At 48.1% G+C, this 27951-nt stretch overlaps 1 protein-coding gene across 1 annotated transcript; it reads right to left on the bottom strand.

Annotated features, from left to right (window-relative positions):
* Positions 1 to 10953: 10953 nt before the first annotated feature.
* Positions 10954 to 26932, bottom strand: TBX3 (T-box transcription factor 3). Its single transcript, XM_083590081.1, has 7 exons — positions 26535 to 26932; positions 24539 to 24806; positions 22930 to 23076; positions 19515 to 19591; positions 17598 to 17755; positions 14595 to 15304; positions 10954 to 12374 (listed from the first exon to the last, which is right to left on the bottom strand). Exons 1-7 carry the CDS (start codon positions 26927 to 26929, stop codon positions 11937 to 11939), a joined length of 2193 nt encoding a protein of 730 aa, XP_083446207.1. The 5' UTR covers positions 26930 to 26932; the 3' UTR covers positions 10954 to 11936.
* Positions 26933 to 27951: the final 1019 nt, after the last annotated feature.

Here is a 27951-nt window from a genome sequence, read left to right as displayed (position 1 = left end):
CTGATCGCCGAAGAATAGATGCTTTTGAATTATGGTGCTGGAGGAGACTCTTGAGAGTCCCATGGACTGCAAGAAGAACAAACCTATCTGAAGGAAATCAGCCCTGAGTGCTCACTGGAAGGACAGATCGTGAAGCTGAGGCTCCAATACTTATGGCCACCTCATGAGAAGAGAAGACTCCCTGGGAAAGACCCTGATGTTGGGAAAGATGGAGGGCAGAAGGAGAAGGGGACGACAGAGGACGAGATGGTTGGATAGTGTTCTCGAAGCTACCAGCATGAGTTTGACTAAACTGCGGGAGGCAGTGGAAGACAGGAGTGCCTGGCGTGCTCTGGACCATGGGGTCACGAAGAGTCGGACACGACTAAACGACTAAACAACAACAACAATGATTAAGAAATAGAAGGGATCGGTGCGACGCATAGCCTGAGGCAGCAATGCTTCTGAATAGCAGTTGCTGGAAACCCGACAAGAGTTGCTCTTCCTTGTTTGGGAAGTTGGGGGGGGGGATGGAGGTACCGGGGATTGAACCTAGGACCTTCTGCGTGGAAAGTAGATGCTCTACCACTGAGCTATATGGTCCTCTACCAGAATAAGGGATCTAGTCAAAGAGATGCGGTTGGCACTCTTCTTTACCACCCCAGTGCTTCCCTTTGAACGCCCTGGAAAATCATTACGCACACACACAAAATAGACTCACAGAACTGTGGAATTGGAAGGGATCCCCAGGGTCATCTAGTCCACCCCGCCCCTGCAATGCAGGAATCACAACATCATAATCCCCGGCAGATGGCCATCCAGCCACTGTTTTAAAAAGAGGGGGGAAACATCCAATCTCTCTCCGATGCTAAACTCACTTCTTTGGAAATGTCTGTCTGTTCTCGGATTAGATGTGTTTAAAATCCAAGAGGTAACCCCAAAAACCAGGACAATTCGGGTGGAGGGGCTTTGGGGGCCTGATCCCTACTGAAATTAATAGGGTGCACAGGAGGATCAGATGAATGATTATGGACTGCGTTCAATAGGATTTTAACGCAAAGGATTGTAGCCCGACGCTATGCGCGTTTATTCCGAAGCCGCCGGGGTTGCCTTAAACCGGGCCAGCCCATTGCTCCACCCAGCTCAGTATTTTTGCCACGGTCGGTGGCTGTCCAGGGTTTTCAGAGAGGAGATTTCCCCAGCCCTTCCTGGATTTGTCGCCCGGGGATCGAACCTGCGATCTTCTGCGCACAAAGCGGATGCTCTGTCGCGGAGCTACGGCGCCCTTGCAGAACCTTACCAAAGAACCGCCCCAAGCAAACGTGTTTTAAGATTGCGGTCTGATCCGAGGCAAGTTTGCTAGGAAACAAGCAAGTCCCGGGGCGGTTTACTAACACTTCCTTCTGGCTTAGCGTGTTGCTAAGGCACACACGTGCACAGTGCAAGCCTCTGAGACGTCTACTCCACAGTAAGCCTCACTGAATTCGGTAGGGCCTACTCCCGCGTAAGTGGTTATAGGACTGCCACCTTAGCCTGCAATCTGCTATAGCGGGGAATGGGCATAGCTGTCAACGTTTCCCTTTTCTTGCGAGAAATCATATTCGGAATAAGGGAATTTCCCTTTAAAAAAGGGAAAACGTTGACAGCTATGGGAATGGGGCGGGGGGGGGACAACTGAATTTATTGAGACTGACTTCTGCGTAAAGAGAGAGGGAATTAGGCTACGTAAGTGGAAATAGCGATTTCTGCCTTTATACCTCAGTGAGGTCCAAAATTCCTAACCACCTGCGATCCTACTGATACCTGCCATTCAATAATGCAAAACACAACACAGTCTTCTGAGTAGCGCGTTTAGGACCCTAAGTTTATTCTAGTATCCTAATTTCCGAGTGGAATCGGGCAGACTGGTTGTCGGGCCTGCTTTTAAACCACGCTTTTATTTTATTTACGTTATGATGGAAAACCGCTTTTATTTCATTTTTCCGCTCCGGCAATCCAAGCATAAATAATAAATCATCATCATATCATAGCAATAGCAATAGTATACGAGGAGTGGGTGGTATATGACAGTGGATGATATTCAACCTGAGTTCAGAGCAGACCCATTGAAATCAGCGCACATTGTCTAAGTAAGGTCTACGGTGAGTAAAGCTTAGCTGACTACTGCCCAATAAATTTATTGCAATACTTCACTCATTCCCGTCTGAATGAATCAACTCGGGTTCGGAAATAGTTGTGCAAACTCTCGTTTACATTCTGCCTGCTATACCAGAGCAAACCTCTGCAACACGAAGCTAGACTTCCATTCCTTACGTTACAAGCAGATGCTCCTCTCTGGGAAACCCGCGAACAGGACCTGAGCGCCGCAGCAGCACTCTTCCCCTCGTGCCATTTCCATCAATCTGGCATTCAAAAGCCTTCGTCTGCCCTAGCATTTACCCCAGTCCATTGCACTTCTTCTGTGGCAAGGCACCTCCATCCCATAGACTGCTTCTAAGCATCAACAGAGCGCCTTACGTCCTATCGATACCGAGAGATCGCGACCAAAGCGCGTAAGAGCGCGTATGATAGAAGTTTTTGTTGTTTAGTCGTTTAGTCGTGTCCGACTCTTCGTGACCCCATGGTCCAGAGCACGCCAGGCACTCCTGTCTTCCACCGCCTCCCGCAGTTTGGTCAGGCTCATGTTTGTAGCTTCGAGAACACTGTCCAACCATCTTGTCCTCTGTCGCCCCCTTCTCCTTGTGCCCTCCATCTTTCCCAACATCAGGGTCTTTTCCAGGGAGTCTTCTCTTCTCATGAGGTGGCCAAAGTATTGTAGCCTCAGCTTCAGGATCTGTCCTTCCAGTGAGCACTCAGGGCTGATTTCCTTAAGAATGGATAGGTTTGTTCTTCTTGCAGTCCATGGGACTCTCAAGAGTCTCCTCCAGCACCATAATTCAAAAGCATCAATTCTTCGGCGATCAGCCTTCTTGATGGTCCAGCTCTCACTTCCATACATAGAAGTTTACGGATATGGAATATTGCCTGGAATGGAGAAAGCGGATAGAGATACGTCCCCCCACCCTAACACTAGAACTGGGATGGCACCCGAAGAAGAAGAATGTTGGAAGGTTTAGGACGGGTAAAAGGAAGTCCCACATCGCAGTTAAACTATGGAACTCACTCCCACAAGAGGCCACCAATTCGGAAAGCTTTAAAAGAGGATTAGACAAGTTCACAGAGGCATAGGAGCCAGCTCCTTGAGGCCGAAGGGTCTTCGCCCTCCCCAGTGAAATATTTGAGCGGGCTGCCCCCCGCCCAGTTGATGGCCGTTGCCATTCCAATGGTGTGTGTGACCCGTGCCAAGTGATCGATTCAGCAGGGCGGGGCTTACCTCCCCACCCTAATATTTTATTCAAGTTGGCACCGCCGCACAGCTATCCAATAGACGGCTGTCGACGGCTACTAACAAACACACCCTCGCTGTGTTCTGCCTCCACAGTTGGACCGGACCGCCCAGCAGCACTTGCTGGGACGATGCGGATTCTGAGATAAACGTGGTGCTCCTATCCATAGCTGTCAACTTTTCCCTTTCCTTGCGAGGAATCCTATTCGGAATAAGGGAATTTCCCTTTAAAAAAGGGAAACGTTGACAGCTATGCTCCTATCCTGGTTGAGTTTGATCGGGGGTGTGTGCCTTCCAGGTGGTAAGGAGAGCTTCCCTTTCGGTTTTTACACCACACTTCCGGTGGAGATGCATGGTACATTGAGTGGGGTAATGAGATCATCTTTGGCCGTCATCTGCCGAAGGTTACAGCACCTCCGACCACATGCCACAAAGTCGGATTTGAACACGCCCAGATCCTTGTCTTAAATCGACTGGGCAACGCGCATTGCTGACACATGGAGCTGCCTTTTACTGGGTCAGGCAACTGAGCCAGTGCGGTTGTACTGGTTGTTACAGTGTCGGATTAGGGCCTGGGAGTGCATAGTTCGAATCCCGACTCTACTACAAAGCTTCTTGATCCAGCCGCACACTTTTCTACCTAACCTGCTCACGAGGTTGTTGTTCTTGTGGGGATTAAAATACGTAAGGAGGGGGTGGAATAATGTAAGCCACCATGAGCTTACAAATGTGGGGTATGTTGTTGTTGTTGTTTAGTCGTTTAGTTGTGTCCGACTCTTTGTGACCCCATGGACCAGAGCACGCCAGGCACTTCTGTCTTCCTTTGCCTCCTCCAGTTTGGTCAAACTCATGCTGGTAGCTTCGAGAACACTATCCAACCATCTCGTCCTCTGTCGTCCCCTTCTCCTTGTACCCTCCATCTTTCCCAACATCAGGGTCTTTTCCAGGGAGTCTTCTCTTCTCATGAGGTGGCCGAAGTATTGGAGCCTCAGCTTTTGTAGCCCTACTCCATCGTAATTGTTGGGCCTGACTAACTTAAGTATATTATATTCAGTGGGTCCTACTCTGAGTAGGATTTAGACGCAACCCGTAAATTATTTCAGTTCCTGAGCTCTCTTTTCTTCCTTCTTCAAATTAGGTGTGCGTGTAGGGGGGTTGTTCATTTGTTTTAAAATGTTCTATTCGTTTAAATTTTTACAAGTCCGCACAGAAATCAGTGACAAATTCCTTGCCCACTATAAACCATGTTAAGCAAGGTGTGGCTGTCTTATGAGTCAGCTAGGCTAGCAGGACTGAGCTGTCAATTCTGTCTCAAGGAACGGGGGGGAGGAGGAGGGGAGGAAGTCTTGATACGTTCTAAAGATGAAAACATTTATTATGGTATTTAAAAATAAATATAAAACATGATCCAGAGAACCCACTTCCTTAGATGTTTCTCACCAGTTGGGTCCACAAAATCTTTGTGCCAGAATCAGCTCAGGGTGCCTTAAAGGCGCCACGAGCCTCCTCTTTGAAATTAAGACTGCGATGGAACAAAAGTGAAAGGGGAAAGGCGGTAGCTCAGTGGCAGAGTATTTGCCTTGCACGCAGGCGGCCACAAGTTCAATCCCCGGCGTCTCCAGGTAAAGCTGGGAGAAATCCCCTGCCTGAAACCCTGGAGAGGAGCTGCAAATCAGTGTTGACAATGCTGAGCAGATGGACCAATGGTCTGACTCGGTATAAGGCGATTTCCTATGTTCTTGTGAAAGGGGGAGGAGAGATTATCTTTGTCCTTGTTCGTTCCCCGCTTCCGCCGATAGGTGGCGCTCCGTCCCTACGGAACGTCCGGGCCCGGCGCCTCTGTTGCTGCCTTGCCTCGGCTTGCAGAGCCATAAAATCTCTGGAGATATCAGCCGAGGCGCCAGGTGAGCAATAGACAGGATAATCCACAGCGATTGCTCGCTGTTTATCTCCCACAACAAGCGCCACAAGAGTTACTCATTAACGCTGCTCTATATATTGTATACGGACAGAGTTCTGAGCTTAACGTTGCCCATCTTTTCCCTTTCTTTCCAAAAGCCTTAAACTCGACCAACCATCTCCCAGAGAGCCCCGAGGCTGCTTTCACAGAGTTTGCACGAAGTATACAGTATTTGTGTGTTTCGGTGGAAGGAGGAAGTCCTTCACAAATAAAATATGCAGGCCACAAATGCTGATAGCAGTTTCGGCATCTAATTTTCTCTCTTCCGGGGCAGGCTGCGAAACCTTTTGCTCCCCCAAAATCGCCGACCTCAAATCCCTCCATATTATTTGCACGTGTAAGTGTGTGTGTGTGTGTTATAAATCCATGGCCAGCTTTGGGGCTCAGTTTCGTCTGAGGTTTTAGCCCTTCCGCAAAGCCCGAGGCATCGCTAGGAATTCACTGTGCAATTCCATCCCCTCCTGTCTGAGAGACAGCACAGCCTTACGATTTCAGTTTCAGCTCAGCAATGTACTAGGCAGGAGGCTAAATCTTACTGAGGCGGCGAAAACGTGCCTGGGCTGTACCTGTATTTATATACTCACTTATTCATTCCCCACTTTTTTCCATGTGGCGTTAAATAATTCTACTCCCTTCCACAACAACTCTGTGAGGTAGATTAGGCTGAAAAGACGATGATTGGTCAAAGATCCCCAGAATGGGCCTAGCCAGGATTTATTTTAGGGAGTAGCAGGCTTTATGTTTTGGGGAGGGGGCAGAACCGACACAATTGGACAGTTAGTTGTGTTTTTATTTATGTACTTGATTGGGGAGCAGCTGCCCCCCTGGCTACGCCCATGGTGCTTGCACACGAAAGCTCATACCAATAAGTAACTTAGTTGGTCTCTAAAGTGCTACTGGAAGGAATTTTTTTATTTAAATTTTTTATTTTATTTATTTTGACTACGGCAGACCAACACCGCTACCTACCTGTAACTAGAACCATGGTCCTCAGTGAGCTTCATGGCTGAGCGGGCATTCGATCACACTGATCCAAATGACTAGCCACTACACCAGACTGCTCTGCTTCAGTTCTCAGGGAAGAACTACCCTGTAGTGGAAGCTTCCCCCATTTCTCCCTGCCTTACAGGAAGAGATTTGACAATAATTATAACGATAATGTTGTTGTTTTGTTTTTATAGGGGGAAAGCAGACATTAGGTTTCACCTGAACGCTGACGCTGATTCTAGCCCTTCAGGAGAGCTTGGTTTAGAAGCCAGCCTTTTGATGATGTACCTCGCTGATATACCTTCCTGCCATGTTAGTGTGTTGCTACAAAAATATAGTATAGCCTGTGCACACTTACTGCGGAGGAAGGCTCCTTAAACACTGAGTTCTGAGTAGGATTTTGTTGGAAGGTCTTGTCTTGTGGCATCTTTTTTCAATTTCTGTAACTATCTGGTGTCTAAGGTGCCGCAAGACTCGTTTCCTTTTTCTCCTCTAAAAAAGAAAAAGTTGTTTCTGATATTACACTTACACACACGCAAATAATCAGGCAGTTTTAAAGATGCAGCGACCTGCAGTCTGACCTCAGAATCAGTGGGCTTTACTTCCGAGTAAATATTCAGAGGTGGCACATGCCATCAGGTCGCAGTGCGATTGCCTAATTTCAGGGAGAATCGCAGCACCTTCGGTTTTAAAGAACTCGGTTGTTTTCACGTTCTTTGCTTAAGCTTTTGCCTTTGAAAAAAGAAAGAAAGAAAGAAAGAAAGAAAGAAAGAAAGAAAGAAAGAAAGAAAGAAAGAAAGAAAGAAAGAAATTGATTTACAGCGCCGTCGTGTACATGTCTGCTCAGAAGTAACCCCCGTGTTTCGTGGGAAGTGCACGTCCAGGTAAGTATGCAAAGAATAACAGCTTTATTGTGTTACTGTATATGGTAGGATCGCAAATCCCCCTGAAAGCTGGAACGGGTCCATAGGTCCAGCATCAACTTGGAAAACAGAAATTCTGTTGATAGCAAGGTGGCATAGAGACAGTCGCCTTCTGCGGGCTTCTGCGAAAGATCTCGTTTTTTGGCGAGCCCCTATTTCACATGCCCCCCACGAGTAAAGTACAGAAGTGAGTTTTAGTTCGTAGGGGGCCAAGAATCCCAGACACGTGCTGTACCCATTTATCGGCAAGAACCGCCTCAGTTTGCGGCCGAGTTCTTTCGAGAACGCAGTGGCGTGAGGGTGTTTTGCAACTTTCCCCGTGTTTTTCCCGGGAGGAGGTGGAAGAACTTGCTTTTCGAGGCGAGAGATTTGCGACCAGAGACAGTTTGGATGACCACGGCGTGCCTTTCGGAGTTTTCTCGTCCCCTTCCCAAATCAAGGAATTGAAGACTCTCTTAGTCAATAGCAGTCATAGGAACCCAGGAGAGGGGTAGCTACATACCAGCTCAGCTCCTGGCAGTTTCGCAGTCTTCAAATAAATGAAATAGACGTCAAGAGAGCTGATGGACGTGGGGAGAGGGATGGTCGTGCCTTCGCCAAGGGGGGCGACTGGTCTCATGGAATCCATTCTGGTTTGATCTCCGACCCTTCTTCACGCAGAGCAGACGGATCCAAGATTTCGCAAGCTGCCTATATTCCTCTAGATCTATCGCCATTTGCCCATCATTTAAAGAACGCCCAGCAATCTGACGCTAGTCCCCCTTTGAACAGAATTTGGGGGTGCTTTAGATACGCACCCTAATGCACTTCTCCCGTGTCTGAGACTGAAGCTCTGCTGCGCGTTTATGTGTGCGTGTGTGTGCAGAAGGCATAGAATCAGCATCAGAAACGTGTGCGTGTGTACAGCGCTCCTAAAACAGGTTTATTCAAAAGTAACTCTGGCTATTTTGCGTGAGAGGGTGAAGTTGCGTTTTGTTCCATTTATTGAGGTCTTTGTCAATTTCTCGCCAAAGAAGGCTGTAGCTGCGGAGGTTTAGTTTGTTGAGGTTTCTGGATATTAAAAACATTATTAAAAAAAAGAGTAACTGGCTGTTCTCAATGGGATTGCTACTACCTCGGAAGCGAGTTGAGGACTGCAGCCTTCAGATGAGAATGAAACTGGATTCGTAAACTGAGTGCGCCTATCCATGCATGTTTACTTGGAAGTAAGCGCGCAAACGAGGTGACCTTACAAACCATACCCCTCACGCATCTGAGAAAGCGGTCTGTTGTCCCCAGTAGCTTTTGCCACAGGAAATCTGGTCTTCAAAGTGCCGCAAGGCTGTTCTGCCGGTTGTTGCTCACTGTATACACCTCTAGACATCTTATGTATGTTTACTTGATAGCTAATCCCCCCTCTTTTCCGTTGGGGCTGATTCCCAGGTAATTGTGCGTTGGGTTACAGCTTTCGACGATCTCCATTTGCCATCTTCTTCAGGGAATTAATCCCAACAGCAAAGGACAGGGACACAGATACCCCAGGAGTTAAAAAGAAATAAATATTTGCCTAGCCGAGGCTCTCTCGTCGAGATCCAGTCGCTTACATGCTCCCTCCCTGAAACTCCCGAAGGGACCGAGGATGTGATCAAAAAGCGTGGTACATAAACTTCGAACTTTAATATTATTATTAGTAGTTAGGGACATAGATCAATACCTCGCCACACACACTCCACTGTTCAAAACTCCAGAGCCAAAAAATCAAGTGCTATAAATGATTTGGGGAGGAAACACACCCATTCGGAGACTGGGGAGCGGTGGGGCTGAGAACGAGGGAGCCGTTAATGGAGATCTTGCTGTATATATTCAACTTTCACCAACCGGGCTGGTGTTTATCTCCAAGTGACACAATTCCGAGAGGGCTGGGGAAAGGATGGGGGAGTGGAGGCGACGTAACAGGATAGAGAGTGGAAGTGAACTTTTATAATATTTACAGCTGGCTCACGTTGAAACGCACGGGAGACGGCGTGGAGAGACTCTCCGGCCTCGTCTTAAAAACAACAATTTATCAAGGCGGGCTGCTGAGGGGCTGGCGAGCTCACAGAGCGGCGGTCTTGAGCGGTCTTATCTGCCTGTCCATTCACAAGCTGACCTTCAAAGGCTTCGCGAGGGTCGCTTAGAACTGAATCAGCGACTGAACCACGACTTCGCTGCTTCCATTGGCGACTCTTTGGCGTTCTATAAACATTGCCCCAAATCATAAATACAGGCGCGATTTGGATACCCGGGGAAAAGTTTGAAGTTTTGTTGATTCTCCGCCCTTCCCTCCTAGACTCCCATTTATTTATTTATTTTGATAAAGTTATTGTTTCCATTTTAACGGTGTTTCTCCCTTTCTCTCACACACCCCAGCTCTTCTCTATTTATTCTGCAAGACTTTTAGACCAAACAATTAAACAAGAAGAGGCACTTGACTTTTCAGTCCCAACTATATTTATTTTCCAACGCGGGGATGAAGAGACTCATATCATCCTCTGCAGTTTCCAAGGTTCAGCCGCACATACGGGTCTACTCTGAAACAAGGCCCATTGAACTCAGTGGGACTTACTCCCGGGCAAGTATGTAATAATAGGACTGCAGCCCTACGATCGGAATATAGGACTAGGCTGGACGTCAGGTTCTTTTGAAGAAAACTTGCGCCTCTCAAGTAAGAGTATTTACAATCTTAACTCGGAAGTAATTCACCTTACAAATTATTATTAATTTTAAAAGCTGTCCTTCAAACTTTTTTTTTTTAAGCGAGAAAGACACTCTCCTCGGGAATTTAGTTATATATATATATAATTCCCCCAGTAAAGGGGTGGGGATCCTACAGAGCTTCCATTCTCGGACTTTTGCCATTCTGAGTCAAGAAATGCCCTGAAAGAAATCGCTAAGTTATTTATAAACCAAACCAAAGACTCCCCGGGCATATAACCGGAGGCCTAAGGATTTCAACAGCAAAAAATTTGATATTCTAGTGATTTTAAGAGGCTTTGCTTCCTTATAGAAGGGAGGGGGGAATTACTGGGGAGGAAATCCTTAAGAACTTTTCAGCTACATACAGTATATATATTCGTTTGCTCAGCTTTTAGAACCAGACTTTGTAGCCATAGCATGGCAATGTGGACTCCCTCCAAGCAGAGGCAGCATTTATAGCACGAGAGAAATAAAAACTAGTTTGGAATAGTGGCGGTAATATATCTCGTAACTGAGGAAGAGAGGGAGGAATCGATCTGGATATTTGCTTTTTAAATTGGGCAAGAATTCCAGCCCTCCCGCTATCTCTTTTTACAAACCCGCCTCAGAAGTGCTTTGGTGATTAATTAACGTACTTATTCAACCATTTCTACAGACGGCGCTTCCAGTTTTAGAAGGGGGAGAGAGCCCAGCAGTCCCACTACTGTACAATCGTTCCTTCCCCTCCCTCTCCCGGTTGATCCAGCCCTAAAATTTATTTTATTTTTGCCGTTTGCATTCTATCCGCGGTAAATAAACAACCAAAATTATGTCCCCGGTGACATAATGAATCCAAATAAAATATGACAAATGTAAACACTATATATATATTTCGCTGAGGGACTCCTGCTATCTTAATACGTTTTAAATTCTCTTCAAGGGATTTTATTTTATTTTATTTTATTTTAAATGAAAGCAACTGGAGAGAGAAAGAAAACGATAAAAGAAGACAGCGTCAGGCCTTATTTACAGACATATGTACAATATCAATAAATTAATTTTTTAATTTCGAGTACTCATATGCCACTTATTTACAAGTTATCCATCAATTACATAAATACTTTATCCATAGTGTCCACTTCTTTCTTCCTTTCTTTTTTCTTCCTTATTATGTTTATAAACCTTGTTATTGCATATACAGTAAAAGGGGGAGGGTAGGGAGTGGGGAACCGCTTCAAGGAAATTACGGCCCTTTAAAAAAATTCTCATCTTTCCAACTACATTTTAAATTGTTCCTAAGGGAAGAAGAGGAGAATAAACGTGGGGGAGGGGAGGGTTAAAAAAAAAAGTCCCTTGGAACTTAAGCAAGCAATTTTTTTTAATTAAAAAAAAACTCCAAAATAATGAGGCTTAGAATGGAACATGCAAACAGAGCCTTACAGAGGCTGACAGACGTCACTCGAGTATTAAAGGGACACGCCCCTCTTTTAACAAAGATTGACATGGGCCGTGGTCAGGCTTGAACTGATATGCAAAAAGTCATTTCTCCGTTTGAGGGGGAGCAAGGGGGGCGGGACACACCGGGGATCACTCCTCGGTGTCTTCTCCTTTCATCTCTGTTTGTTGTGTGTCAAGAGGGGTAGAAACAAACAAGGGAGGGAGGCCATGGGGGTCACCTCTCCCAGGATCCGCTGACCCCACGTGCGCACCACCGCCCTTCCAGTGGACACCACAGTCTGGTTCACAATAGCAGCTTCCAAGAGCGACCTCTCTCCCCCCTCTGTCCGGTTAGCGGCCTCCAGGCTCGTCGCTCCCCGCCCGCCCCCTGCAACCTCCAGGACAAAACCTTGCCTGGTCAGTCCCACCCAGAGGTGGGAGCGGCAGTGGCGAGTTCTAGCAGGCGACCAGAGAAATAGGAGAGGGAAGGGAAAAGAGGGGTCCCTAGCCCAGAGACTGTGGGGGGATGGAGAGGTTTATCTGCGAGGGGACCTTCCTCCTCTCCCCACCTCTAGGGCGACCCACTCCGGGCTCTGTCGCCTTTCGATTCCAAGCCACTCACTAGACGCTGGATGTTCTGCAGCTCGCTGGTGGCTTCCTTGTCAACCTTGGGCGACAGCGAGACGGCCGAGCCGGAGGAGAGGGTGGAAGAGCGGCTGTTCAGCTCGGAGCCGGAGTCCAAGGCTCCCGAGGCCGGGCTGGATGCCAAGGCGCCCGCTTTGCCTTCCGCCCCGCCGACCATGGAGGGCAGGGCTGTGGTGAGAAGGCTGCTGCTGTCCGGTAAGGGCACCGGGATGGAGTAAGGGCTGTAGCGCAGGCGAGGGCGCACCGCGCTGAGGAACGGGTGGCGGTGGACGGAGCTGGTGGCTGCTGTCGAGGCGGCGGCTGCGGCTGCCATGTAGGTGTACGGGTAAGGGAAAAGGCTTCCGAAGGGGGACATAGCCAAGCCCTGCAAGAAAAGCAGCGGCCGGGTCAGTAGTTGGCACAGTTAAAGGTACACGTTGGCGCAAGAAAACAGGCAAGGAAACACATGCGCCCAAACACATAACAAATACCAACCTAGGCGAAAACGGAAAGCGAGGTTCCGTTAGGAACCAAGGGGAGTGTGTGTGTTTGTGTGTCCCCTCCCTCCCCGCCCCCCACGCCGCCATGCACGTGGGAAAACGCAGTAACCAGCCCCGGAGAGCCTCCGAGACGCGGTTCTCAGCCAAGCGCCGTTTCATTCCCTGGCGCCGGGACCAGCAGTTCGAAGCGCGAGGGCCCGGAGCCAAGCTGGAGCTCCATTTATTTAAAATATCCCTTTTCAATCATCTGTCTTCTCAAGGTGCTGAGCACCCTCAGCTGCCATTCCAACCGCGGGAGTCAACACCTCGAGAGGAAAGAGACGGGGGGGGGGGTTGGAGAGAGAGAGATAGAAAAGCCTCTGCGCTTTCCCTCCCTCTCTCTCGGACAAAACGCCTTTTGGGAAAGGAAATGTTGGCATCGCTTTCAAGCGAGTCAAAAACTCTTTAGCTTGTAAAATGTGGTCGGAGAGAGCTATGGAGGATGGGCTGTCCTATTCAAGAGCTCCAGAGAACCCTTGTATGAGATATAGGTGGATGTTCTGCCGTCGATTCCCTATATGCCCTTTCCCTCATCCTGACGAACGCCTGTTGAGCTTCAGTTTACGTGTGTATGAGAGAGAGCGCGTTTGTGTTGGGGAGAGAGCTAGGGCGTTTGTGTGCACGTGAGAGTGTTGAAATTAAACAAAAAAAAAACCCTTTAAATATAGTCAGTAAACGAAGCACCTCGCTTTCCCTCTGATACCAGCCTTTGCCAGAGAAGAGCTGCACTCAAATCCCCTCTCTCGGTCATAATATTCACGGGCTGAACTTGCAGCTCTCTCCCTCTGTCTCCTTCCTCACAGGGTTGTTGTGAGGATGGAATAGAATAACCCACCTAGGCTGCCCGGAGTTCCTTAGAGGTTATTTAAAAAGAGGGAAATAAATAAATTAATAATAATAATAATACCCTTAAAAAGAAACTCCAGGAACGCGCACACACGCGCAGAATTTGAAAGCCGAAGCTTTAAAAAGTCTGATCTGAAATGGCTTTGGTGTATATGGTTTTAGCAGTGAGTGGGAAGGTGAGAGTGACAGGGCACGCTTGCATACTTTTCTCTCTTCTGCGAATAAAGAATCCATCTGAACTCTTTTAAACATGTCACCGAAGAGTCTGCTAAAACAGATACACACAATAATCTTCCTCTAGCTCACTCCTTAGGACCACCATCGCAGGAGCAATGGAACACAGGGAGTTGTCTTATGCAGAATCAGACCCTTAGTCCATCTAGCTCCCTATTGTCTACACTGACTGGCAGCTGCTCTCCAGAGCTTCGGGCGGGGTATACTTCCTGGCCCTACCTTCACAAACTAGGAATTGAACCCAGGACTTTCTGCAGACGCTCTGCCACTGAGAAATGCAGGCCTCCCATTGGGGCACCTACATCAGGACTGCCTACCCTAACTGGCAGCGCCTTTTCAAGAGTTCAGGCAGCGCTACCCGGAGATGCAGGAATGGAACCTAAAGTCTTGCGCATGCAAACCCGATGCTCTACCGCCCAGCTATGACCCTTCGCCTGAAATCCATTAGAGGATTGTTGTTGGAACAAGACGGGGGTGCCAACTTGAATAAAACACGGGGGGGATGGGAGTAGCCATGGGCTGAAGGGGGGCAGTTGCTCCACCCCAATCAAGTAAGTAAATAAAAAAAAATACTTAACTAACTGACCAATTGTGTCGCTGATAATTTGGTTCTGCCCCCGAACATAAAGCCCCCCCTCAAACAAATAAATCCTGGCTACGCCCATGGGGGGCAAGTAAGCCCTGCCCCGCATAATAGATCACATAATAGATCACATGCCACGCACGGACACCGTTTGAATGGCAATGCCTATCAACTTTCGGGAGGCCCCCTCAAATATTTTATTGGGGGGTGAAGACCCCTCGACCCCTAGGAGTTGGCTCCAATGGACAAGACAAAGAATGGGGGCGGGGGCGGGGAGAAAGGGGAACTCCCGGGTAATGATCTGCCTCAATAGACTCCCAAATAGCTTCTGCCTTAGTGAGGGGAGAACTCACACACGGGCAAAAAAATAAAATAATTCTACACATCCACCGCAATAATTTACCTGAGAGGCCAGGACGTGCTGTTGCAGATGAAAAGGTAAAGCCGCCGCCGCCGCTGCAGCCGCCGCTGACGCTCCGGATAATCCCTGAGCCGCCGCCGTGGCCATCACGGTATTGTCCAGCCCGGTAACTCCTGCCGAGGCCCCGGAGACTGTAGCCAGCAGGGGGCCCATCCCGGCCATGCTGGAGAAGGCGCCGCCCATGGCGAACTGGCTGGGGTGGAGGAGCAGAGGGTGCCCGTTGCTCAGCGGGTTGAAGAACTGCTGCCCCCCGGCTAGGCCATGGGAGAACGCCAGGTTGGACAAGTGGCCCTGGTGGGCGAGGTGGGCAGCGCTGTCCGTCTGGACCGTCAGCGGGGCGAAGGGCTCCTTGGCCAGGCCCCTGCAGTCCTCCCTCGAGGGGCTTTTCACCTCCTCCCCGTCGAGGCCCCGGGTGCTGGAGGAGATGGTGGCCGGGCTGCGCCGAGCTGAGTCTGCGGCAGCCTTGGGGGCGCTCTCCCGGCTGCCTCTGCCGCCTGCCGAGTCAGGGGGGAAGAGGGTCACTTTGGAGGGGCTGCTCTTCTCCCGTGGGTCTCCTCCTCCTCCGGAGCCCGAGGAGCTGCTGTTGGTGGCAATGGCAGCCGTGGTGGTGGAGATCTTCCCGGAGGAGTCGTTAGCCTCCGAGGGGTCGTCTTTGCTTTCCGTGTCGCTTTCCCCCTCGCTGGGACACAGATCTGGGGGCCGGAAAGAAGGGAGAGGGTCAGTCGGAGAGCAAATACGATGGAGCCGTTGCTCAGCCAGGCGCCCCTTCTCCTGGGAGGTCCAGGACGAACCTCTTGGAGCTGAACCCCTCTAGTTTTGGAGGCACAGCTCAATGCAAATAAAATACTGATTCCAAGAGCATGTATGTGTGTGTGTGCGCACATACACAGACACAAATGCATACACACAAGCACACTTACCCTGCCAGCCTTCTGTCTGGCCTGGAATATACACCCTCCACTCCACTAAATCTTATATATATATATATATATTGACTATTCCTAAAGACTTTAGCTGAGCTATCACCAGTTGACTTCAGTTCAGTCCACCATCTTAGGGGGGGGGGAATCTCTGCAGGTAGAAAAGTAGCCCATCGCGGTTCTAGCCTTGCCGGTTCCCCTAACCTAAACATTTTTTTATTCGTTGGAATTCCTTCTTCCTTCCCCACCCCTTGGTGAAGCGTTCCATCATGTTTACCGCCTCTGAAGTAAGGACTTCTAGACGAATTCAAACAGACTTGTTTGGAGCTGAGCTTCCCAAATGTTAGGTTGATACACGCAAGTAAGCCTATTCTCCCTCCCGTCTGGTATCCAGGCTCACTTTATCTCCTTGTTTCCACAATAAACGTCCAACTGAAGTGGGTGAGGGAGAGAGGAGAGGAGAGGCTTGGGGGCAGGAGGAGGATCATATTAATTCCCCAGCTTTTATTTCTCCCAGGTTTTTATTCCCCTCTTCTGTGCTCTGTTGGAACATCTTGCCTCCTTCTCCCAACGCAAGGGAAAGTTAAACGTTTAGGGTCTGGCTTCTCTCTAGCCTCAGACACAGGGCCTGCTTACATGAGCTTAAAATCCCCTGCCATTTGTTTTCTGCTTTCACAGGGCAGGCCCCTGAGAGAAACAAAGTTCAAGCAATTTTTTTGGTAACAAATGAGGGGGTTAAAAAGAAAAAAAGGGTGCATTCCATCTGACAAGAGCATGGCAAAGCCCAGGGCTTTCAAAAGTATGCATTTCTAAGGCTGCAATCCTATGCACGCTTGCTTGAGAAGACCGCTGGAACACTACTCAGGACACCCAATTGAATTCAATGGGGCTTCCTTCCACCAAAGTGGGGATAAAATGGGCTGCCTAAAGTAACTTGAAGACTTTTATGTACGCATGCAAATGTAGGATTCCTTGGAAGCCGCTTAACTCCCATTACAGCCCATAGGTTTGTGGAATGAAGGGAAAACAGGAGAGATAATTTGACCCAGGCTGTGCCTCCTGCCCGTTCTCCTTTAGAGTCAGGAAAAGGGAGCCTTTTCGTAAAATCTTATAGGGAGCTAGCTATATTAGCATCTTGAACCCAAAGCTTCAAAGAGCCTTGCGGTATCTTAAAGACTTGTGAAATGCATGCACACTTTATGACATTAATTTCCCACATTTTCTCCAGGCAGCTCAAGGTGACGCATGCAATTCACCCCCTCCCCATTTCATCCGCACAACAACCCTGTGAGGTAGGCTAGGTTGAGAGAAAGTGACTGGTCCATGGTCACCCAGCAAGCTTCCTGGCTGAGGGGGGGGGGGATATAGGAGTGCCCTGGTATCCCAGATTCCAGTCTAGTGCTCTAACCACTACAACACACTGAGTCTGATGAAATGAGTCTGACGAAGCGTTGTCCTCAAAAGCATAGGAAATTTGTTGATTTTTTAAATGGAGAAATTTTTTTGTCTGTCTTTTCCCTTGTTGCAAAATCCCAGTAAGGTTTTGAATGGATTGGTTGCAGGGGTTTCCCCTCCACCTTAACAAGAAATTCCAATATGCACATGAATGGATTGGTTGCAGGGTTCCGCCACCCCCCCCCCCCCCCCCGCCCTTATTCAGAAATTCCAATATGGTTATGAATGGACTGGTTGCAGTTTTGAACTTTTGCCCCGTGGTCTGCCTTTGCTCCGAAGCTTTAGTCAGTTTTGGCTGACTCTGCTCAAACCACAGAAGAAATATAGATACAGGGCGGAAAGGAGAAAAGTGTTTTCCCCCCTCCTATTTAAAAATGTCTGGAGCAGTTTCAAAATTGGGTTTATTTTATTTTTCGAAACTTTTTCCCCCCTCTTTCCAACCGGAGGCTGATCTTCAGCCAAACTCCCTTCAAATGCTGCCTCCCCCCACCAAAAAAAACCCTCTGGAAATGGTAATAACCGAGAAATAGAAAGGAGGGGGGAGGAAAATGGGAGGGGGAGTGCACAGGGAGTGGGGGGAGGGGCAAAGGCAAGTAGGGAGCTACCTCACCTTTGAGATTAGATGTGCCCACAGTCGATACTGCAGGGGAGGTTGACTGGGCAAAGCATTTGAAAGCTGTCTGCTCACTTGAGGACTCGTCCGACGTCCCATTTTCTTTCTTCTGCCTCTCATCATAGACTCGCATGGACTGGAGGGTCAGTTGCTTCCTGGAGAAAAGTTGGTTGGTTTAAAAGTCGCTGGAGAAGGGAGGAAACTCTCGAACACATACCACTCGCTCCAGACCATAATACCTCTCTAAATCAAATCAGCTGGCACCGCAAAAGACTGTTTACAAAAGAAAAAATCAGCTGGTGCCCCATTCAGGCCAATGGACGAGGAAAGACGTCCAATGGAATCAAACAGGATTTTTTAAATAAAATCAATAAATATGGTTGTGATCCCTGCGGATATGCTTATCATCGAAGCCAGGCTTGCCCAGCCTACTGGCCTGGCACTAGAGTCGCAAAGGGTTTCTAGGCAAGTCAGCCTGTTTTAAGAAAGGGGCTTTGAGCACCACAGTGTTATTTACTTCAGACGATGCCCCCAAAGGTCAACAAGACTTTCTGAAGATCAAAGGGCCTTTGGCGTCAGTTCAGTGGAAAGAAGGCGGGTTTCTCTAGGAGTAAGAGAATTTCAAGTTTCGGGTTTGGAGCTGGGATTCTGGAAGCCAAAGACAGTTCTTTGGGAAAGAATTCCATTCCTTTTCCAAGGGGAAGTGTTTAGGTAGAGCTTTGAAGGGAAGAACTTGAATGAGTTGCCATCAGAGCATGGCAAGGACAACCTCAATATGATATTATTATTCTTCTTCATGTCTAGATGTAATCTCAGAAATCCACAAATGCTTAGAGAAACTAAACATCTGATAGGGGGCAGCTGATCTCCTCAGAGTTTGGGAAGAGTGAAAAATGGGTTCTTGAGGGGTGGAGGCAGAGCAAATCTGTGACTAAATGAAGAGTTGAGCTGGGTTGGGTGAGTTTTGGGCAACCATAGCCCAGCAGCAATCAGCTATTCCAAGTTGCTGGACTATTCCTGGGATATCTGACTTTTTAATGGCTACTAGGAAGTTATTGTTCAGTTTATTTTTAATTTGAAGAGAGGAATTATGAATAATGCTTGCAGGAGCCAGCTCTCTCCCTGATCCCTAAATGTATGAGTGTCTGTAAAATCAAAATTAAATACTGGGCACCTTTCAAGTCGAAATGAAGCAATTGGTTTTAAAATGGAAAGGAGGAATTTTAAATAAGGAGGTCTTAAATGGGGCTTCGAAATACAGGCTGGGTCATTGCGGATTTTAGGGGAATTATTTTTTTTTAACTTGACATTTTTTTGCTCATTGCTCAAAACATAGAAATATTTGCCTTTGAAGAGTGCCTTCCAAAACAAATAGCCACACCCAATTACCTTGCCCTGAATGTGTATTGTGCAAAGATAACACACACAGGAAAGCTCCTTTAACTCTAAGAAAGGCTAAGAGATGCTTGTTTTCCTCTTCACTGACACTACCTGCTGTTAAAACACCCCTTGGAAGGAACTCAAGGCTTACTTCAATTTAAATGCATGCAGGATCAGGTTAGTGCAACGTCTCATTAGAATATGGCTTTGGGTAAACTACTGCCAGCCACTCCCTCTCCACAGCCTCTTGGGTTCCACATTTCGACAATGGCAAACACGTGTCCTAAGCTGTGTACGTCTCCCTTGGGTGGCAGTGAACACACCTTTGGGCGTTTACAAATATCACTTTCTAAAAAAAGATTCCACTAAGGCTAGGAACCCTCCCTCCCTCCACCAACACTCATCCCAACGAGAGTTGTGTGCTTTAAAGATCCTTGGACGAACCCTACAATAGGAGCATTTCAAAACCAGACTGAACACACTAATAGCAAGTTGGACAGACACCCCACACTCTACTGCGACAGCCCCCCTTACCTTTTCTCTCGCCTCCCATTCCCCGTGTCTCGAAAGCCTTTGGCAAATGGGTTGTTGTCGATCTTTAACTGAGTTATCTATTTTTACATAAAAAAAGAAAGGAGAAAAAAAGAAAAGAAATGAAAAAATGCGTAAGAACGGAATCTCGAAGTGGACCCAGATTTTCAGGGGGGCATGGTGTAATGGTTGGGGTGCTGGAAAAGGTGCAGGGAAAGATCCTGGTCCTAAATATTTGACTCTGGAAACCAGGAGAAAACTTGCTTAGGAAGTAACCAGCTCTCTGTGCGATTTACTGCACGCAAGGATCAAAGCGAAATGCCTTAGTTCAGTGGGAGAACAACTGCTTTGCGTGCAGAAGGTCCCAGGTTCAATCCCCGGGACTCCCGGTCAGAAATCCTGGAGAGCAGCTGCCAGTCAGTGTAGACAACACTGAGGTGGCTGGACCAACGGCCTGACTCTATAAATAAGGCAGCTTTCTGAGGTGGTGAAACCCTGAATGGAGGAAGGGTGTGATCCAAGCACAGAAAATAAAGGTTATTTTCCAGCCTATTGAACCTCTAATTTCATAGTCCAACCCAGGAGGGGTAGTTCTCCCATGCATGCCCTTACTCAAAGCAAGGGGAATAATGCAGGGGGCCTCAACAGCTTTCATCCCAAACTATGCCTCAACGTTTCTTTCCAAAAGCCCCAAGCAACACCCTTAGCAGAAGACCCACAAACTGAACCATGTGACATTGTTACAGCCAAGAGCCCAGGATCCTAGGACTATCCCCCCCCCCCTACAAGGCAGCATGAAAGACCATTTTCATGCACCTCTGCCAGTCCAATTCTTGTGGCTGGTTGCCTCAGCCTTAGTGTGTGTGTGTGTTGAGGGGGGAACCCTGGAGGAGGAATGAGTGGAACGTGCCGCCCTGGCTATCCATTAAAGTTATGTTTCAGTTTCAACTCTTTACCTGCCATAATTAAACCGCAAAGGAATGGTGGTCACCCGCTTGCTATAATAAAATACTTTATGTAATTACCGTCCACGGGCCACGTGCTTGTGTGTGCGTGTGTGCGTGCAGTGCTGGAGGTTGAGGAGGGGGGCCGAGCTCTGAATAAATACTATGCAAACATATTACAGGCATGTTGCTCCCCCTCACCTCTGCAAACTCTTAAAAGGATGGGTGGGAGGAAATCAACATCTGCACGTTGTTGCTTTTTCCTTTCCTTTTCAAGACTGCAATGCCTTTTTCTCCCGTCAAGGATCCGGCCCATGTCCAGCGCTTTCGGCTTTCAAAGAAATCACTGGGTGCACAAAGTTCGGCACCTGCTTAATTTTTGAAATCATTGCTGCCACCTCTTTTAAAGCAGGAGATACCGGGCTGTCCCTTTGGGTGGGAAGATGAACCCAAAGTTTTGATCTCACGCTCTCCCCTTTCTAAGTTTAGGCTACAGTCCTCTGCACCCTTAGTTTGAAGGGATACCCATTGAGCGCAGTGGGACATGCTAAGGATTAAACATGCATTATCCATTTTCTGCAGAAGTGCAGAGACCTTTTGAGATGGGGATGGGTGGGGGTTAAATACTGCCACAGTGCATGTCATATGTATACAATATTATTTGCTATATAATACCATAACATAATATAAAATATTACATGTGTGTAATATGAATCTCACTGTCCCTCCTGTCTCTCTCTTTCTTTCTTTCTTTCTTTCTTTCTTTCTTTCTTTCTTTCTTTCTCTTTCTCTCTCTCTCTCTCTCTCTCTCTCTCTCTCTCTCTCTCTCTCACACACACACACACACACACACACCTCCCCTGACTCCTTTCGCCAGACCCTGGGATCTGTTCCCCCAGCGATTAAAAAACAGGAGCAAAACGCAAGAAAGGGACCCATGTCAGGGAGTCAATCCATTACCTTCCAATTGCTCAGAAAGTGCTTAATGAAGGCGACGGGGGCCGCCTAGGTGAGCGCTGGAATGCGGGTTCTCTGCCCTCTTGCGAGAGATCGCTCGAGATAACGCCAGGAAAGAGGGGGCCTTTGGCTCCATTACAACACCGCTTTCACACGCCACTGCAGGGCAGTCGGACAAGGGGCTTCCCGCTCGAACGGGGACGAGAAAGGCTTCCGCGGGCCGAGCACGGGGCTAATTCAGTCAAGCGAGATCCGCTCGCCCCAGAGGAGAGCGAGCCTCCTTTGTCTCTCCCTCCCCAACACACCTCGGCGATCGTATCAAACAAAAGTTCTGTTAAGCGGCTAGTCCCTAGCACGTTTGACTTCTTCGTGGGGCCTCCTCAAGCCAAGCCTCGATTTCCCAACAGGAGCAGAAACACGGCATCAGATCCCTCTCCCTCCCATCTCCAAAGCACACGCTTTCGTCCAACACCATATCCTGCCAACTTCCACCGCGATCCTGTGTTCAGGCACGAGCCACATTGATTTCAGGAGAACTAAAGTGTCCAAGGAGCTCGGCCAGGAGAATTAAGCGCGCGCGCGCGCGGAGGCACACACACACATTCAAAGTACACACTGGGGTTTCCATCTTGCAGCGCTGCCAAAGCTCCATAAACCACCGCACTCGAGTTTGGGAATCCAAATACCAAAAGTACTAATTTACAGCGAGGGGGGGGGATAAAAATGAAATGAAACTAAGGCTGGCTAGTCGAAGTCTCCCGGGTCCTTCGCCTTGAATTCATTACCATAAATTTAGACCGCGCCAGGCTCCCAGTTTAGACCACTTTGGTGGGCAAGGCGGTCTCCCGCAAACAGGAGCCTTGGTGATATCTGAGGATAGGGTATCTTTAACAACTACACCTCTATCCCCACCGCATCCTCAAATCAGAATGGGCCATGTCCTTCTAATTAAACGCTGCTAGGTGCTAAAAGCATATTTCTTTCCCCTGCCCCTTAAAAAAACCAACCCTACTCCAAAACTATTAATAAAAACACTGCAGTATAAAGTGGGGGGGGTGGATAATATGAACCAGACCTACATTTGGGAGCCTGGTTGCCCCTGTCCTTGTTGTATTTTTAAGTAAACTAATGTATGCTCTGATTAGGGTTCTGTTTCCTCGAAAATCACATTTGCACACCGAAAGAGAAAGTCGGATATCTTTTTAAAGCGCTCTCTCTTTCTCTCACACTACAAACACATCTATTTTCCTCTCCATCACCTCTTACTAGTTTTCTCTGGATACACCGAATATCGAAAATTAGAACAATTTTAATTCCTTCTTTTAACTTTCTTTCTAAAGTGGCCGAAGTGATATTGGGGGGGGGGGCGCTAGGAGGCAAGGCCCAATTTTTTCCTAAGCCATTAATGCCAAATCAGATAACGATCAGAGGCTCAAGATCACCCACCTCTCTCGCCACCCCCTACCCACCGCTCCACCTCATTCCCTTAAATGCATTCCACAGCGACTCTTTCTTACCTTATCGTTCTGATACGCAGTCACCGCAATGAATTCTGTCTCGGGGAAAACGTAAGTGCGGAAGGTGCTGTAAGGCAGTTTCAGAATATCATTGGCCCGGACGATGTGGAACCGAGGCTGGTACTTGTGCATGGAGTTCAATATGGTCTGCGGGTGCGGGAGGGGGCGGGTCAGAGACAGACAGACAAGCAGGCACATCCAGACTCCGTCAAAACGAAAGGAGGAACATCAGCAAAGCCTGGATTTAGGCCTCCAAATCCTAGCCGCCCTCTCTCTTTCTTTCTTTCTTTCTTTCTTTCTTTCTTTCTTTCTTTCTTTCTTTCTTTCTTTCTCTCCTCCCTTCCTTCTACACATCTAGAACCACCGTTGCTTGGAAATATTTTGCTTTAAAATAATACTACCAATCATAATAATTGTCTTCCAACCCAGTAGGAGAGAGAGCTAAGCCCGGGTCATTAGTTGACTGGCGAGGAGATGTAAAGGAAGCGCGAGGGAGCGGAGTGGTTTTCTGAGCAAGCTCCAAGCGGGCCAAGGGCGGCGGGGGGGGGGGGGGCAGAGAGCTGAGGCTTTTCAGGAAGATCAGCCAAGGCCAGCCAAGCTGAAACGAGGATCTCCCCGTTTCTTCCTTTTTCCTTCCCAAGAAAACCTCGCCAGAAGGAATGACCTCATTTTCTGCACTTCGCTGGAGGAGCTGCCTTGCCCGAAAGTTCCCTTTCCTATCTGTACACAGACAGGGGTGTGAATGGAGGAAAGGAAATAATAATAATACTGTAAAGCGACCCGAGCTTAGACATGGGTCTAAGTCGGTTAGGAGAGGGATAAAATCCGGCTGGAATCCCAAAGAAATTTATTTTAATTTGAGTGGTTTGGGGTGGGTTTTTTTTTGGTGGTGGGGAGGTGTATTTATCTTCTGTCATCCCTTCTTCCTCTTCTCTCCTCCACCTCCCTATTTTTTATCTGCACCCTGTGTCCTCCCCCCCCCCAATTCTGCAACTGGCTGGCTCTTAAATCAGTTTTGCCCTAGAAAAGTTATAAAACAAACCCCAGATTTCCTGGAGTTAAGCTGCTTTTCCCCCCTACTCTCCCTCCCTGCGATTTAACTAGAGTTCGGATCCTGCCCATTTAGAGCTGAATCGGAGCAAGAGTGCAGGATATATTTTTTTGCCCCGGAAGTTTCCTAATTAGATTTATAACATTGGAAAGGGAACGTTTACCCTCATCCTGCGATGCCTCCCCGCTTTCCCTCCCTGAAACACATGCACACAGAAACCAATTATGATATTATTATAAGCAGATCGGCCAAAGTGCCCAAATATGAAGTCATTTCTCGCCCCCCTCCCTTCCTTTAGAAATCTGGAAGGGATCGAAATCAAACGTCAGTCTTTTTGGGCCTCTGCAAAGCTTTTTCAGCGAATAGGTTTCCCACCCACCAATCCCTGCAGCGTGACCCAGGGTCGATCTAAGCTGATCTCTCCACCTTGCAAATATATGTTTTGCTTTGTTTTAAACGCGTGGTGTTTGTGAGCGGGGGCGGCGTTTAAAGACGCTACGTTACAGGGGGGGAAATTAAAACGCTACGTTACAGGGGGGGAAATTAAAAATCACTCACAAATCCGTGTTTGTCCGAAATGTTATTAGTCAGTTTAAGTTTGTGGAAAGTCACGACTTTAGACATCCACTGTTCTCCGGTCGCCGGGCTATCTGGATGGATATACATTCTCTTTGGCATTTCAGGGTCGGCTTTCCCGGCCACCATCCACCGGGAATTGTGGAATTTATATCTACAATCGTCAGCCGCCACTATGTCCATCAACAAAATATATTTGGCCTTCTTATCCAGGCCAGTACACCTCACTTTAAAGGGTGGAAACATTCTCCTAGAGACAGAGACAGACAGAGCACAAAACAAAGAAGGCAAAGATTTTACTTATAGTAAAATATATAAATATAATTTTTTTAAAAAGAGAGAATCGTCTTAGCGTATCACTCAGCCGCATATTCTTGTGCAAAAGTATCCTCACCCACCCCCAACCTTAGCAAGGAACTATACTCTCATATTCTCTCGACTGGTTGCTATTGTGCAAAATAAAAATGATAATAGGAATCTTTTGTGGATATTCCATTTTAATTCTTTTTTTATAAAAAAAAGTCGCAAAATAATCTCCTTTGGTTTGGGCATGGAGGGAGACGCAGATCCGTAGTATTTAGCGTGCAACAATAGTCCAAGGCCAACGATATTGGAGAGCTTGGAAGATGGTTGCCACCCCTTCCCCAGATCCTTAAGTTGATTTCCAAATTGCAAAGACGTGTGATTTTGTTGTAGCGAGCTGTTGAAGTCTGCAAAGCCTCCTTACAAAGTAGCTGCCCAAATAAGAAAGCAAACAGTAGATAAGCCTTCTTGGGGGGGAAACTTTGGCCACAGATCCAAAGTCTCCTTACTTTTTTTCAGCCGTCTTGGGGACTTGATTATTTTTTTTTTAAAGCAGTTTAAAATGAACCTGGCATCGTAAATGTGAACCTGAGGACTCTGCATCAGGGTTAAATTTTCACTTTCTGCGTTGGAATGAAATAATGGCAATTGTTTCTATAGAAATTACGACTATTCGTAATTTGTGAGTGGTCGTTTAGGGAAAATACATAATCTGCCATATAGCTCTTAAATAAGTTTTAAGTACAGCTTACAAACTTTTTACGGGGCAAGGAAGCCCTTCATTCCAAACGCTCTGTATTATTATCAAGTCCAGTGCTAGAATATTTTCACTTGCTCCACAAATTTCGGGCCCTACACCTGGATTTCCCTAGCAGTTGAAATCCTGAGTTCAAAATATCCACATTTACAGAAGAGCAATGTTATTTTCGGGGGTGAGGGTTCAAATGTGCTTTTAAAAATCCAGTCAAAGAGTTCCACCTCCGAATAGATTGGCTTGGAAGTAACTAGGCTGGATCTGCTTCGAGCGTGGAAAGACTTAACTGCTAAAGAAAGTCTGAGCAGGATAAAGCCTGCTTTTACGTCTGGGTATGTTTTTGCCTGGAAGTAAGCCCCATTCATTCCAACGGGTCTGGCTCCCCAGCAAAAAGTGCAGGGAATTACAGATATAACAAAGCCACGAAGGGAGCTATTGCATTTTTTATTAAAAGATTCCCGGTGCAAAATTCTGCCCAGTTTTATATGATTGCACATATCCCACGAACACTGCGGTCAGTTCTCTCTTTGGTGTGCACAGATAAAGTGTTGCGCGTGTGTGCACGATTCCTGGATGCAGATATCTGTCTGTCTATGTATCTATCTATCTATGTATCTATCTGTATTCTATCTATCGCTATATGCATTGCATAGATTGTACACACACAGTATTCTCATTGTCCTTCAGAGGTTGGGTGAAGGCTTTTGCAAGCACACACGGTCAGCTGTCGCTTTCTGGATATTTTCCTAATTCCATATTAAGCTTTTTATTTTCTTGTTTGCAAGTGGAAACTATTGGTTTGCTTGGAAATCAGCTTGAGAGAAATGGGTTGACGGCTGTGTGCGGAGGTGGGGGAGGCGAGACGGAGAAGACCCCCCCCCCCCAATAGTTTCCCATAGCCCAGGAACAAATCTCCCTTACCTTCCTGACTTGGTGATTACCATCTCAGTGCCCCGCTTGTGGAACTGATCCCAGAGTTCCTTGGCTTCCAGGTGGACTTTGGGGTCGTCCTCCACCTCTTCCTCCGGCTCCAAGGTTTTCAAAGGCCTCAGGTGAGCCGCGGCTTGGTGTCCCAGAGACGAGAAAGGCATCCCGGATTCCGTCGCCCCGACTAACTGATCCATGATGGGCTTGGCCAGAGCCCCGGGCAGAGAGAGGGCGGCGGCCCCGTTGGGGGGCAACGCCAGAGCCGGGAAGAAAGGCGGCTGGTGACCCAAGACGGCGCTCATGGCGAAGTCCGGCGCCCGGTGAGGTAGGAAGGGGTGGTAAGCCATGCTGGTCCCAGGAATCACGGGCTCTCTCATGGAGAGATTCATCCAACAGCTTGCCTCGCTCCCAGCGGCCTGCCCGGACGCAGTCCTGGATCCTGGAGCGCGCGGCCCTTACGAGCTCATCGTCGGGCCACGATTCCCAGAAGAAGGAGAGAAGGAGGGAAAGGGAGGAAGAGGAGGAGGAGAGAGAGAGGAAGGCGAGAGGGCCGTCCGAAGAGGAGGCGAGCGACCAGGGCGGGGGGTGCCGGAGAGTGACATAGGCGAGTCACCAGAGAGTCCCAGCGCCCGAGTCGAAAGCAGGAGGCATCTTGTCACCCGGAACCCGCCAGGGTGTCTTTGCGCCTGGCTGGGAAGCTCCTTCTCCTCCTCCTCTTCCTCCTCCTCCTCAGCGATCGCTTTTTCACAAGGACTGAATTATAATGTTAAGAATGGTCGGTTTCGAAAGAGGAAGGGGTGGCGGTGGAGAAAGCAGCAGCAGCAGCAGCAGCAGCAAGGACTTCGGCCAGATTTCGCCGCTACTTCTGGGGAAAGCGACGGAGGAAAGGAGGGTTCGGTCGTGCAGGGAAAAGGAACGCCTCGAAAAAGAAGAAGTCACCTTCTTTCTCTGGTGGGTCTCTTGCAAACGTTGAGATCGGAAGGTTTTTTTTCCCTTCCGCTCTTTCTTATGCTTCCCCCCTCCTTATATTCAACGCCCTGCCGAAAGCTTCTGGAAAGGTGGAGTGTGTTTGTGTGCGTGTGTGCGCGTGAATGAGAGGGCGAGGAGAAGAGAAGAGAAATTGTGAATGGGGGGGGGAGCCTCTTGTTTCTAATCAGGCTCCTCGCAGCGCTAAAAGTTGGAGAGAGAGAGAGAGAGAGAGAGAGAGAGAGAGAGAGAGAGAGAGAGATGCAGCTTCCGTTTTCCCCTCCCCCCACGCGGCTCGCCGTTGCCAAAGTTTGGATTCCAGAAAGGAAAAAAAAAATCTCCGCCGCCCGTCTCCGTCGTTCCTCCTCGGATCTCTCCTTCCTTCTTTCCCCCTGTCCTCTTTCAATTTTTTTTTAAAAATAATTTTTAAAAAAGCCTTAACGAT

This window comes from Podarcis filfolensis, assembly GCF_964270895.1.
Source record: "Podarcis filfolensis genome assembly, chromosome: 16".
Taxonomy (NCBI): domain Eukaryota; kingdom Metazoa; phylum Chordata; class Lepidosauria; order Squamata; family Lacertidae; genus Podarcis; species Podarcis filfolensis.
The sequence above is the reverse complement of the archived record's forward strand: the minus strand, read 5'-3'. Positions and strand labels throughout refer to the sequence as shown.